Source organism: Acinonyx jubatus, chromosome A3 (genome assembly GCF_027475565.1).
Source record: "Acinonyx jubatus isolate Ajub_Pintada_27869175 chromosome A3, VMU_Ajub_asm_v1.0, whole genome shotgun sequence".
Classification (NCBI taxonomy): Eukaryota; Metazoa; Chordata; class Mammalia; order Carnivora; family Felidae; genus Acinonyx; species Acinonyx jubatus.
Window position 1 is genome coordinate 10,241,692 of NC_069388.1, and position 14,481 is coordinate 10,256,172.

The window sequence follows — 14,481 nt, forward strand, 5'->3', positions numbered from 1 at the left end:
CTTAAAACTCAGTGGCTACCTAACTGAAAGGCACCACAAGTGGTGGAAGGGTAGTGGCAGCTACCTTTTAAAACGAGGACCCAGAGTGAAAAGCAGCCAAGAGTCCGGGTACGGAAAACAATTTATACTAGGGGCTCCTGGCTGGCTTAGTCAATAAAACATGGGACTCCTTTTTTATTTTATTTTATTTTATTTTATTTTATTTTTTTTATTTATTGGGGGGGGAGGGAGCACGTGTGCGTGCACTCCCCTGGGGAGGGGCAGAGAGGAAGGGAAAGAAAGGATCCCGAGTACAGATCTGTAGAGTGATTGGGTCCCCGTCATCAGGTTATGCCTTCACGTTATATACTGTTTTGAAATCAATAACGGACGTGTATGATTTGGAGGTAAATAAATGCATCATTTGGTCATAGGCTGCCAGCTCCTGAGAAGCCACATCCGGACTAAAGCAGAGGAAGGCCCATCACCTAGAAGTACTCGGAGACTGAAGTGCCTCCTGTTGGGTGAGTCTGCTTTACTATGTTAACACAGGGCAGCTGAGGTAGCATTTTTAGAATTTTGTGCAAGGACGGAAACCGGTTGGAGCTTGAGAGTGCCTGTCGTTGCAGATCCTTCAGTCACTTTGTCCGCCGGCATGGATGTTTCTCTTTCTTCGTATGATGATCAGGGATTCGAAAGGCTAGGGAGGCACCGTTTGTTCCCGGCGGAATGGCAGGCTTTGCAGCAATTGTTGCGTATGGACCATATCAATTGAAGAGCAGGGGAGGTACTAGAATGTCTGTTCAGCTGATCCACGTGCGCGTGGCAGCCCAAGGCTTTGTCGTGGGAACAATGACTCTGGGTATGGGCTATTCCATGTGTAAGGAATTCTGGGCAAAACCTAAACCTTGGAAAAAGAGAAGCTGCCATGGGGCGCCTGGGTGGCTCAGTCGGTTGGGCGTCCGACTTCAGCTCAGGTCATGATCTCACGGTTTGTGAGTTCGAACCCCCGCGTTGGGCTCTGTGCCGACCGCTCAGAGCCTGGAGCCTGCTTCGGATTCTGTGTCTCCCTCGCTCTCTGCCCCTCCCCCGCTCATGCTCGGTCTCTCTCTCTCTCTCTCTCTCTCTCAAAAATAAACATTCCAAAAAAAAAAAACATTTAAAAAGAAAAAGAGAAGCCATCCTGGTATTGTTGGTGGTGCTTGTTCTGTACATCTCATGTTGAGTTTATATGTTGAAAATAAATGGCTTGAATGGGTCAGACAACAACGTGGGAATTTAAATATTGTCTTCCTTTCTTGCAGGCTCAATTTGCCTGGTAACCAAATTACTAATGACTAGTTAGCCGGGTCATTCCGGGGAGTCACATTAGCCCAAAGGAAACACGTCACTTATAAACGTACTCGTTAGTGGTAAAACATGCATCTTCTTAAAGTCTTCTGACAAAAGGAATGGCAAAGAGAACAACTTGGCAATCCCGAACTCCTCCCAGTGGCTGCAGATTGTCACGTGCTTTGGATGTTCTGTAGGAATCCTGTGTAATTTAACTTTTTTCTGCCTGTTTTGCAGACTGGTCGAGTACTTCAATTTCTAGGGCTCTTCGACCCCTTTCAGAGCAATGCATAGAATATGCTTTGTTTAAGCCAAACCTAAAAACCTGATGACAGCTGCTTAGAAGTAGTATTTATTTCAGAATCCTGTGTACACATGAGAATAACTTCAGTATGGGTCCCAGTTCAGCTTTTTTTATAGCTGCAGAATTATATTTATGCTGCTGTTGTATTAGAATAATTTTTAAATGTCCTCTGGAAATGGGAATGTGTATTTTAAGGACTAACGCAAAGGTAAATGGAAAACACTTTTTAAATGTATGAAATTTGTTTATGTTTCTTTGTAAGAAGCATAGATGTGAACAAATTACCTATAATCGAAGTGATTAGTGATTTGTCAGCAAGGTGGTTTGGTCAGACATTATACACAAACTTTGGTATATTTCAGAATGCTTTATTGCACTTGTGGAATTTTCTTGTCTGACCTGAATTTACATTCCGTGGTGATAACATGGTAAATGTAGTGTTATTAAAGTAAGTGAACACGCACACACACACACACACACAATTTGTGCAAGGACGAAGGACATTTACGTCCGTGTGATTCTCTGAGAATGATGGCCCCTGGGGTTGGGCAATAGATTGCTCCTGTCTTCCAGCAAGGTTTCTTCCATGGCCACTCTGCTTTCCTTGGAGAACTCCCTCCCACCTGGACCATGGGGAGACTGCCAATCAAGGTGTCTTATTGTGTCTCCCCCACCCACTCACCCAGAGATCAGCCAATTAGAGAGCTCTATTCCAGTCTCCTACCAACAGTGCCTCCCTGATTGGTTCAGAGATGAGCAAGGGCTCACACTGAGCCTATCAGAGCACACCTTGGGGCTCCTCTGCCAGAGTTAGCATGGAGAATAAACTTAGCCTTAAAGGTTAAGGAAAACTCCCCAAATTGGATGCCTTTAGGTCCAGGTTATCCTCCGCTTCAGCTCTGTCCCAGACATTAGATCTACTCAGTGGCCTTATCGCGAAGGCACAGAGATTTCTCTCCCTCCCCGTAATGGCCATCCTCACAATACCGATTCACATATACCCAGAAATTCAATTTGGGAAGAGAGATGGGCTGGCAATTGTAGGGGGAAAGAAAGTAGTGGCCTCCTAGCTTTATATTTAGAGTATTCTTTAAAAAAAAAAAAAATGGAGGGGTGCCTGGCTGGCGCAGTCGGTGGAGACGTGACTCTTGATCTTGAGGTTGTGAGTTTGAGCCCCATGTTGGGTGTAGAGATTACTTAGAGTTAAAATCTTGGGGTGCCTGGTGACTCAGTCAGTTAAGCGTCCGACTTCGTCTGAGGTCATGATCTCACCGTTGGTGAGTTTGAGCCCCATGGGGGGCTCTGGGCTGACAGCTCAGAACCTGGAGCCCACTTTGGATTCTGTGTCTCCCTCTCTCTCTGCCCCCTCCTCTGCTCTCCCTCCCTCTCTCTCTCTCTCTTTCAAATATAAACTTAAAAAAAAAAAATTAAATGTAAAATCTTTAAAAAAAAAAAAAAGGCAGAGGGGAGGGGAACTCTGGTTGCATATTGGTACCAACAGTGACCAGGTTTAAATTTGGATGCTGAATTCCTGGCACTGAAGGGTTTGACCCAGCCTCTCATGCTTACTCCTGTCTATTGCACGGTGATTCTATGCTAGTCATTGTGCTAAGCTCTGAGAACACAACCATGAGAAGACGTACCGTGCTGGGGAGGAACAGCGGAACATCAGAATTCAGCTCCCCCTGGCCATTCGCTATGAGAACTATTTTCTAAACCCACTTACCCAGAGCCCCCGGCTGTGTAGCCTCAAACCTGACAGACCCATTTTCTTCCTCAGGGTACTTGAAATTCAATAAATTCCAGAAAATATTCTCAGATTTGTCTCCCACCCTTGCTACCTGGTCACTGAACTTGAAACAAGTTGAACTTTCCGAGTTTGGTTTTATTTTGTGGGGGCCATTTGTTTTTTATTTCAAAATAAATTGATCACAGAGGTTATCCAGATTCCAGAGTTGTTAAAAAAGTGGGCAAAAAGGTTTGAACCATGGGCTACGTGGGCGGCTCCGTCGGTGGAGCATCCGACTCTTGATTTCCGCTCAGGTCACGCTCTACGGGTTCATGGGATTGAGCCCCTGCATGGTATTAGCATGGAGCCCACTTGGGATTTTCTCTCTCCTTCTCTCTCCCTCTCTCTCTGCCTCTCCCCGCCCCCCCATCTCAAAAATAAATACACATTAAAAAAAAAAACCGACAGCTAAGATTCTTTTGAGGACCTACTATGTGCCAGACTATTCCCATTTACTTTATTGTTATGAGAGGGCACTCTGCTTCTGTCCCCCCACCTTTTTTTTTTCTTTTTTTTGAGAGAAAGAGAGAGAGAGCACGCGTGCACAAGCAGGGGGCAGGGGCAGAGGGAGAGAGAACCCTAAGCAGGCTCCACACTCAGCGCAGGGCCTGACAAGGGGTTCGATCCCACAACGGCGAGATCATGACCTGAGCCAAAGTCGGGTCGAATGCTCAGCTGACTGAGCCACCCAGGCGCCCCACTTCTGTCTCACTTTAGAGCCGATCATAAAAGGGACTGTGAATGCGGCGGGGGGCGGGGAACCTCAAGTTCCGATCATCACAAATTCTGGATATCTTCCCTTACACACGTTTTTCACTCTTCCTGCCTAGTTAGGGGGCCGAAAATGGAGAACAGACTAACTGGTTCATCTCCCATGTTTCCCTGGCTCATAGGATCGCTTTGCTTCACTATTTTAGCCCCAGAGGCTGGGCGCTGCGTTATGATAAAGTTTTCTTAACGGAGATGGAAATAGAGTCGCATAACGTTCTTATGCCTCGTGAAATAGCCTTTTTTTTTTTTTATTGTTTCTCAGCCATTAGCCGGAATAAAGTGTTGCACCTTGCTGTGTGTGTGTGCACTGCGTGTAAACTGAACACCGTACCCCTCCCTTTCAAAGATTTTCAACCGCCTCCACACCCCCACCCCACCCCCACCCCGCTTAACAAGTTTCCTTCTATTGTGAAGAGAAAATTCCGTGCATGCAGAAGCTGAGGCTCATGAATTTTTTTTCTCCTCAAGGTGCTTACCTAAGATGAGCTTTGCGATTGGAATGCAAAGGGGCATCAAACAGAATCTCAATCGCATTAGAGAAGATAAGCAGTTATCAGATGGCTTGACTGATTGGCTGGTTAAGGATTTTGCTAAGGAAGCCACTTTCGGTATTGCATTCGAGGGGCTTAAGCTGGAGGTGGCCTGGTAAAGTCCTGTCACTAACTTGCTTTTTGGTAATATCACTTTTTTTTTCCTATCTGTTGCTGCCAACCCAGGTTGTGATTTTCCAAATGAAAAGTCTGGAAGATCTCCCTACTTTTCTGCCCACCGAGGCAGTCCCCAAATCAGTGGGGTCATCCCCCCTGCAATCAAGCTCATCGGTCTTCTTCTAAAATGAGGGTGTGGAAATAAGGCTGTTTGGGGCTCCCTGCCGAGATGCTCACAAGTAAAATTCCAAGCCCAGTTGAGAGCCACCCGTGGAAATTCTGAGATTCGAAAACCAAAGTGCACAACCGCCTCCAAAGCAGACTGATCATTTCGAATCCATTTCTTTTCTTTCTGCCTAAAGACATTCTCAGCATCTGAAAAAGCCCATTCAGCGGGCAAGAGGTGATCATTATCATACTCCTAAAAATGACAAGGATTTAAAAAGCCAGATGCCAACCCAGGGAGACTAGGGCTTAACAGGGCTTTGGGCGGCGGGACCCAGAGAAGTTTCCCATCTGCAGTGCGTAACTTGAAGGGAAATCCTGACTCCAATTATAAAGCAAAGACAAAATCCCTTGAATCCTTTCAATACATCCATCTTCCCCAGCCAAATTGTGTTCTTTTTCCTCCCCACACCCTACGCCCTCCCGCATTTCCATAAACAATATGACTATCGGCTGAGCCCCTTGGTCAGCAAATAAAGGCAGAGGGCTAAGTAAATTTGCTTCCCAGCAATTATTTTTGTGAGGTCACGGAGTTAAGCATTAAAAGAACACGACTGCGGCTGGGGGTATTCAGTAACTGTATGATTTGTGCTCAAAACTGACAAAAGGGCTCGGCCAGTCTTTTACTTCCATACCCACAGAAATCATTGACCACGAGGGCTTTGTTCCCTAAATTCATCTAAGAGGAATCTTTCACATGAACGCCCCTGCATGACAGCTAATCCCTCCTGCACTCTGCTTGCCAAAGAAAGTCCGTTTGGTTAGTCGGTCTGAGTCTACACCTGCAAATTATCAGGATAATTATGATCTTTAAAAAAAAAAATGGAAGAAAGTAAAAGAAAAGACAAAGGTGGGAGGCGGGCTGGGGAGAAAAAGGAAAATCTACCAAGATCTTTAGTCTCCGGAGTAGGAATTAGCCAGCTTTGTCTGTAATGGGGCAGAGAGGGAGCATTTTCTTTTTTTTTTTTTTTTTATTTTTTTTAACGTTTATTTATTTTTGAGACAGAGAGAGACAGAGCATGAACGGGGGAGGGTCAGAGAGAGGGAGACACAGAATCCGAAGCAGGCTCCAGGCTCCGAGCTGTCAGCACAGAGCCCGATGCGGGGCTCGAACCCACGGACCGCAAGATCGCGATCCGAGCCAAAGTCGGACGCTCAACCGACTGAGCCACCCAGGCGCCCCGAGAGGGAGTATTCTCAGCTTTGAGGGTCATACACAGGGTTTGTGTGGCGAGATCAGTAACTCTGCCTTGCGGCGCGAAAGCCAGCCAGATAATACTGAATGACGGTCGCACAGGGTTCCAAGACAACTTTATTTATAGTCACCAGAATTTGAGTTGATACAATTCGCATGTGTCATAAAAATCTTCTTCTTTTGATTGTTTCTCAACCATCTAAAATGTAAAAATTGTTGCAGGTTGGGCCCAGGGGTTGTAGCTGATCTAGAACAGCCAGGCTTGGAAACCCCTTTTGGTCTTGGTGATGTGAATCATTTTTGAGGGGTCTCACTACACTCACAGGGAAGCATGGACCCTTGATGACACGGCTTGGACAGTGGTTTCTGGATTTGAATATGCTCTTCAAAATGTAACGGGGGACTCCAGGGATTGAAGCAGGCTATCATGCCACAGGCACTGAAGCGTCCTCGTCGGGCTTTTAATTGCAGATTAATCCCATCTAAATCTTGGGAAACTTAGCGTTCTGGTCGTGCAGAGAAAATTCTCACCCAAGTGTCTTCCTGTAAACCACGTTTCTCAACTTCAGCACTACTGACCCGTTGGACCAAGTAACTCCTCTGTGGGGGCATCGCTGGCCTCTGCCCTCAGTTGGTTAAGCGTCCAACTCTGGATCTCGGCTCAGGTCATGTCTCACGGTTCGTGGGTTCGAGCCCCGCGTCGGGCTCTGTGCTGACGGCTCGGAGCCTGGAACCTGCTTCGGATTCTGGGTCTCCTTCTCTCTGCCCCTCCCCTGCTCGTGCTGTGTCTCTTTCTCCTTTAAAAATAAATAAACATTAAAAAAAGTTTAAAATATATATATATATATATCTATATATATCTAAAAATGTATTTAAAAAAATTTTTTAACGTTTATTTATTTTTGAGACAGAGAGAGACAGAGCATGAACGGGGGAGGGGCAGAGAGAGAGGGAGACACAGAATCGGAAGCAGGCTCCAGGCTCCGAGCCATCAGCCCAGAGCCTGACACGGGGCTCGAACTCAGGGACCGCGAGATCGTGACCTGAGTCGAAGTCGGACGCTTAACCAACTGAGCCACCCAGGCGCCCCTAAAAAATGTATTTGGAAAGAAGTCTGTAAACATAGCCAAGGGCCCCTGGCTCTAAGTCAGCTGTGTCAATAGAACTTTCTGTGATGATAGAAATGTGCTCTTACCCAGGCTACCTAGTACCACTGAGAGCTTGAGTACTCAGTACTTGTGTGTACCGAGTACTTGAAACGTGCTAGTGTGCCTGGGGAGCCAAATCTCTACTTTTATTTAATTTTAATTCCTTGAAAGTTAAATTTGAGTAGCCACTCATGGCTACCAGATTAGATGGTGCTGCTCTAACCTCAGGACCATTACCAACCTCCCCCCCGCCGCCATCCCCAGCACCCTCCCCATCACTGTGTAGGTCACGAGAGGAAGCACAGCTTTGTGCCTGCAGCAGGGACTCAAGTCAGACATGGAATCTGAGGCTCATTCATTTATTTAGTTAACAAATTCATTGAGCACCTACTGCATGCCTCGGGATAGACATATAGATGAAAGGGAGGAATAAAATCCCTTCGGGGACCTGCATTCTCCCGTTGAGAACAGACCAAAACATAAATGTAAATAAAGTAAATGAAAGCCATGATCCGGGCTCTGTGCAATAGAAAAAGCGGGGTTGGGAGAGGCTCTCCTTTAGATCAGATATCCAGCGATGGCTCTCCAAAGCGCCACTTAAATGAACTTTGCAGTGTGGATTGCTTAACACAGTGCACCCTGCCTGGAACAGAACAAAGACTTAGTGAATGTGACCCACTTTGCCTTTTAAAAGCCAGCACTCCTTGACCTTGTAAGACATTTCCTATGCGGCAGGTACCCTCGTAATCGTTATAACAAGGTTGTGTCTATTATCCCCATTTTACAGATGAAGAAAACTGAGTCCCATTAACTTGTTCAACACTACACATCTATGTTATGAGAACGCTAGGATTAGAACCCAGACAACCAAAGTAGAACCCAATCAGTGCCTGCTGGTACGTGAATGTGAGCAGCACGTTTGAGTTTTCTAGACCCCAAATATACTAGCATCAGTTTTTAAATATGCCTCACAAATTAGAGACAGGGAGGGAACAAGATGTGCCTTCCTGTCCTGGAGAAGAAGGACTTCTGCAGTCTTCACCTCTTGATGGAAATCTCCTGGCCACTGAGAATTCTTCAGTAACAAATTGTAACTTGTCTTGAATGTGTAGAAATCTCTGGTGTTTAGATACAATGGAAAACGTCGCTTTTGCTTCATGATTCCTGAAAAAGGAGAAGCTGGGTCAGCTGGGAGACTCACAGATGCAAACAACTGAGAAACTTTACCTCAACCTTTCCCCTGCCCTGACACCTTCACCATCACGCGGAGGCTGCCTCATCTGACCGCATTCACGCCAACGTGATCTTCAAAAGGCAGTGGATTCCCATCATTCCAGAATTGCATATTTTAGCTGCCCATGAAAGCTTATTTCCAACCCCAAAATCAATACTCTGGTATTTTCTCAGTCATTTGCAGACCTATGCAAAGAGCAGTGCCGGGTACACATTGCAATTTCTTTTTTCTTTAAGATTTAAAAAAATATTTATTTATTGAGAGAGAGAGAGAGAGAAAGCAAGCACAAGCAGGGGAGGGGCAGAGAGGGAGAGAGAGAATCCCAAGCAGGCTCCGTGCTCAGCTCAGAGCTCCAGGCGGAGCTCGATCTCACAAATCGTGAGACCACGACCTTAGCCGAAATCAAAGAGGACTCTCAACCGACTGAGCCAGCTAGGTGCCCCTAAAGAGTTTATTTATTTTATTTAATTTTTTTAATTTAATTTTTCATTTTTTAAAATTTACATCGAAATTAGCATCTAGTGCAACAATGATTTCAGGAGTAGATTCCTTAGTGCCCCTGACCCATTTAGCCTTTCCCCCCTCCCACAACCCCTCCAGTAACCCTCTGTTTGTTCTCCATATTTAAGAGTCTCTTATGTTTTGTCCCCCTCCCTGTTTTTATATTATTTTTGTTTCCCTTCCCTTCTGTTCATCTGTTTTGTCTCTTAAAGTCCTCATATGAGTGAAGTCATGTGACTTTTGTCTTTCTCTGACTAATTTCACTTAGCATAATACCCTCCGGTTCCATCCACGTAGTAGCAAATGGCAAGATTTCATTCTTTTGGGTTGCTGAGTAATACTCCATTGTATATATATACAACTTCTTCTTTATCCATTCATCCATCGATGGACATTCGGGCTCTTTCCATACTTTGGTTACTGTCAATAGTACTGCTAGAAACATGGGGGTGCATGTGTCCCTTCGAAACAGCATACCTGTATCCCTTGGATACATGCCTAGTAGTGCAATTGCTGAGTTGTAGGTAGTTCCGTTTTCAATTTTTTGAGGAACCTCCATACTGTTTTCCAGAGTGGCTGCACCAGTTTGCATTCCCACCAACACCACAAAAGAGATCCTCTTTCTCTGCATCCTCGCCAACATCTGTTGTTGCCTCAGTTGTTAATGAGCCATTCTGATAAGTGTGAGGTGGTATCTCATTGTGGTTTTGATTTGTATTTCCCTGATGATGAGTGATGTGGAGCATTTTTTCATGTGTCAGTTGGCCATCTGGATGTCTTCTTTGGAGAAGTGTCTATTCATGTCTTTTGCCCATTTCTTCACTGGATTATTTGTTTTTTGGGTGTTGAGTTTGAGAAGTTCTTTATAGATTTTGGATACTCACCCTTTATCTGATCTGTCATTTTTAAGTAACCTCCACACCCAAGGCAGGGCTTGAATTCGCAACGCCGAGATCAAGAGTCGCACGCATTGACTGAGCCAGCCAGGCACCCTCCACCCCTATCATTGCAATTTCTCACTTCAGCTCTCATGCTATACCCATGTCCTTTCCCCCACCTATTTGTTGCCATGTTTCGCATATCTTTGTGCTTTTTGTTGGAGACTGTGTTGCTTAGAATGGGCAGGGGAGGTTCTGACAAGTTCTGAAGCAGGGGAAGACTGGCATGTGCCTTAGGAGGCAAATCCTAGGGTTAATCAGGCTTCCTTCAGGCATGAGTTACAGTCATGTTGGCCATGAGCTCAATGTTAATGAATCACCATTGTATATTAAATAAGGTGTCTTTGAACAGAGACACACGGGAAACAAGGATGTGTATTGATTGGTGGATGAAAATGTTGTGACCATAGGCTTGGAGGAGGAACCTAACTCTGTATTTGTTCTAACAGCAATGGTTCGGTATTTGAGAATTCGGTGTTCACGGCAACTTTATGGAACACGGCTACCTTGAATAAGGAGAATCAGCATGGGTAGCTAATTTGGCAGGTGCCAGTCAGAATACACCCTGGATATAAACCCCCTGGGTGGTACCACCAGTTCATACAAGCGAACCCCTGCTCAGAGCGGGCCATAGCAAGCACTCACTGTACGTCGGCAAGGCTTATCCTGCCGATCGTGTTTTCTCCTTTCCGGTGTGAATTTTTCTTTTTATTCTTTATCTACTTTGTACACAAGTCTTTTGTCAGATATCATAATATCTGTCTTGGGGCACCTGGGCGGCTCAGTCGGTTGAGCGTCCGACTTCAGCTCAGGTCATGATCTCCCGGTCTGTGAGTTCGAGCCCCGCGTCGGGCTCTGGGCTGACAGCCCGGAGCCTGGAGCTGCTTCGGATTCTGTGTCTCCCTCTCTCTCTGCCCCTCCCCTGCTCATGCTCAGTCTGTCTCTGCCTCTCAACAACAAATAAATGTTAAAAAAAAAATTTTTTTTTAATAATATCTGTCTTGCCGCCTCACGGGACTGGGCAGATAAGATAATGAGCAGCAAAATGGTCTGCAAATGGGGGAACATAATTCAAATATTATTCACTAAGGGCGTAAAATCCTTCCTGTTGTGGTCACAGAAGCTGCCTCTCCTTGCTTTTCATAGACCAGTGCTGTGGAGCCGCCCAGGCCACCTGTGTTGGGTGCTATTAATCAGAGGGTTTTTGTCTGTCTTTCCTTCCCATGTCATTCCAATTTGCGACACACAGTCAACCACCATGTGTGTTTTTGGTTATGACGCTGGCCTCGGAGGCCAAGAAGTGATGTGAAGCGGGTTTCCCTGATTTTGCAAACAATTGTGTGTGTTGCGGGTCTTATTACGCCATCTTCTTCCAACACGAATTCATGGCGAGAGACCTTGAAGACCTTCTCCCTTCTTTCTGAATTTGATTTCTCATTATTGTAATGTCTGTTTGTTACTTTATTCTTTTTAAAAATAATTTATTTCTTAATGTACATCCAAATTAGTTAGCATCTAGTGCAACAATGATTTCAGGAGTAGATTCCTTAGTGCCGCTTACATATTTAGCCCATCCCCTCTCCCACAGCCCCTCCAGTAACCCTCTGTTCTCTGTATTTAAGAGTCTCTTGGGGCCCCTGAGTGGCTCAGTCGGTTAAGCGTCTGACTTCAGCTCAGGTCACGATCTCGCGGTCCGTGAGTTCGAGCCCCGCGTCGGGCTCTGGGCTGATGGCCCAAGCCTGGAGCCTGCTTCCAATTCTGTGTCTCCCTCTCTCTCTGCTTCTCCCCCATTCATGCTCTGTCTCTGTCTCAAAAATAAGTAAAACGTTAAAAAAAAAATGTTAAAAAAAAGAGTCTCTTACATTTTGTCCCCCTCCCTGTTTTTATATTATTTTTGCTTCCCTTCCTTTGTGTTCATCTGCTTTGTCTCTTAAAGTCCTCATATGAGTGAAGTCATATGATTTTTGTCTTTCTCTGACTAATTTCACTTAGCATAATACCCTCCGGTTCCATCCACGTAGTAGCAAATGGCAAGATTTCATTCTTTTCGATTGCCGAGTAATACTCCATTGTATATATATACTACATCTTCTTTATCCATTCATCCATTGATGGACATCTGGGCTCTTTCCATACTTTGGCTATTGTCGATAGAGCTGCTATAAACATGGGGTGCATGTGTCCCTTTGAAACAGCACCCCTGTATCCCTTGGATAAATGTCTACTAGTGCAATTGCTGGATCATGGGGTAGTTCTATTTTTAATTTTTCAGAAACTTCCACACTGTTTTCCAGAGCGGCTGCACCAGTTTGCATTCCCACCAACACTGCAAAAGAGATCCTCTTCCTCCCCATCCCCGCCAGCATCTGTTGTTGCCTGAGTTGTTAATGTGAGCCATTCTGACAGGTGGGAGGTGGTATCTCATTGTGGTTTGGATTTGTCTTTCCCTGATGATGAGTGATGTGGAGCATTTTTTCATGTGTCGGTTGGCCATCTGGATGTCTTCTTTGGAGAAGTGTCTATTCATGTTTTTTGCCCATTTCTTCACTGGATTATTTGTTTTTTGGGTGTTGACTTTGATAAGTTCTTTATAGATTTTGGATACTCACCCTTTATCTGATATGTCATTTGCAAATATCTTCTCCCATTCTGTCAGTTGCCTTTTAGTTTTGCCGATTGCTTCCTTCGCTGTGCAGAAGCTTTTTATTTTGATGAGGTCCCAGTAGTTCATTTTTGCTTTTGTTTCCCTTGCCTCCAGAGACACGTTGAGTAAGGAGTTGCTGTGGCCAAGATCAAAGAGGGTTTTGCCTGCTTTCTCCTCCAGGATTTTGATGGCTTCCTGTCTTAAATTTAGGTCTTTCATCCATGTTGAGTTTACTTTTGTGTCTGGTGTAAGAAAGGGGTCCAGATTCATTCTTCTGCATGTCGCTGTCCACTTTACCCAGCACCACTTGGTGAAGAGACTGTCTTTATTCCATTGGATGTTCTTTCCTGCTTTGTCAAAGATGAGTTGGCCATACGTTTGTGGGTCCATTTCTGGGTTCTCTATTCTGTTCCATTGATCTGAGTGTCTGTTTCTGTGCCATACGGTGTGAATTTTTAATACGTGTAAGATGGAGAGCAGAAAAATCCTTTAGGCTGTTCATCAGGTGCACCAGAATAGTATAACCTTGGCAGCCTAAATAATAAGAACAGCCAACACTTATTGGGTAGAAACTAGGTGCCAGCCATTCTTATAAGGGATTTACTTGAGTTTGCTTATAACCCTCCCAACTGTTCTGTAAGGCAAATTCTATTATTGTGCCCATTTTACAGATGAGGAAACTAAGGTCTCAGGAAACTAAGGGTACTGGCACCACCTCACACAACATGTAAGCCGTTGAGCCAGGATGTGAATTCAGAGCCCATGCTCAGAACCATGAAATTGTTCTGCTGTCTAGTCCCTGTGCCCTCTGTCTCCCTCCCTGTCGTGTCACCTTGTGCCTTCAGTGGGTGTCAAAGAGGAAGGAGCACATCTGTTCTTTGACTCCAGTTAAACACTGCAAATTTGCCTTCCCAGAAGATAGATCCTGAAAGGCTGCCTTTCCAGAGGAGCTTCTGTAGAAAGAAAGGCTGTCGAATTTTGATGATATTCTTTTGTAGCAAAAATCTGATCACATAGGACTGTCTCTGCAAGTGTCCCCCAGTTCAGATGACCAAGGTGTCTTCGTTGTGCCTTAGCCCATGCATGCCTCTATGCCCAGAACCCCCCTGGGACTTGTCACCATCTTAGATTAGTAATTTATCAACTCCCAGGATTTCTTGCACACTATTTATTAAGTGCCTACTGTGTGCCAGGCACTATTCTAGGCTCGAACGGTGAACAAAACAGACACACCACTGGCATTCACAGCGTCTAACAAGAGAGGCAAAATTTTAACAAGAACTTACAGAAAGCACTTAATTTTGCTTTGGAGCACTGCCATGATGGAGACACCCAGGACTGAAGGGCAGGGAGAAGGCAGATGTGGCTGTCACATGAGAAAAATGGCACCAGAGTACAGAGAGGGAGGCTCAGATGTGAGTTGGGGCCACGATTCAGGGGGTCTGGGGGGCAGCAGAGAATGGGGACTTTCTCCTGACACAACTGACAGTAATGGAAAGTGGGGATTGTTTCTGCCAACACTATTTTTTTTTCAATGAAGATGTAATTCAGGGGTATCTGGCTAGCTCAGTCAGTAGAGCAACTCTTTTTATAAAAAAAAAATTATTAAAAATGTTTATTTTTGAGAGAGACAGAGACAGAGCATGAGCCAGGGAGGGGCAGAGAGAGGGAGAGACACGGAATCCCAAGCAGGCTTCAGGCTCTGAGCTGTCAGCGCAGAGCCCGATGCAGGGCTCAAACCCACAAACTGTGAGATCGTGACCTGAACTGAAAT

At 45.2% G+C, this 14,481-nt stretch overlaps 1 protein-coding gene and 1 non-coding gene across 2 annotated transcripts in view; one reads left to right on the forward strand and one right to left on the reverse strand.

Moving 5' to 3' along the window:
• The first annotated feature begins 312 nt into the window (after positions 1-312).
• SALL4 (spalt like transcription factor 4) overlaps positions 313-14,481 on the forward strand; it is a 98,690-nt gene continuing 84,521 nt past the window's right edge. Inside the window, exon 1 of the mRNA XM_053199820.1 lies at positions 313-503. Within this exon, the coding sequence (XP_053055795.1) occupies positions 395-503 (109 nt within the window). The 5' untranslated portion in view covers positions 313-394. The remainder of the gene's footprint in view (positions 504-14,481) is intronic.
• Positions 6,141-6,225, reverse strand: TRNAQ-UUG (transfer RNA glutamine (anticodon UUG)). The gene has a single exon. It is a non-coding gene; the product is annotated as a tRNA-Gln (tRNA).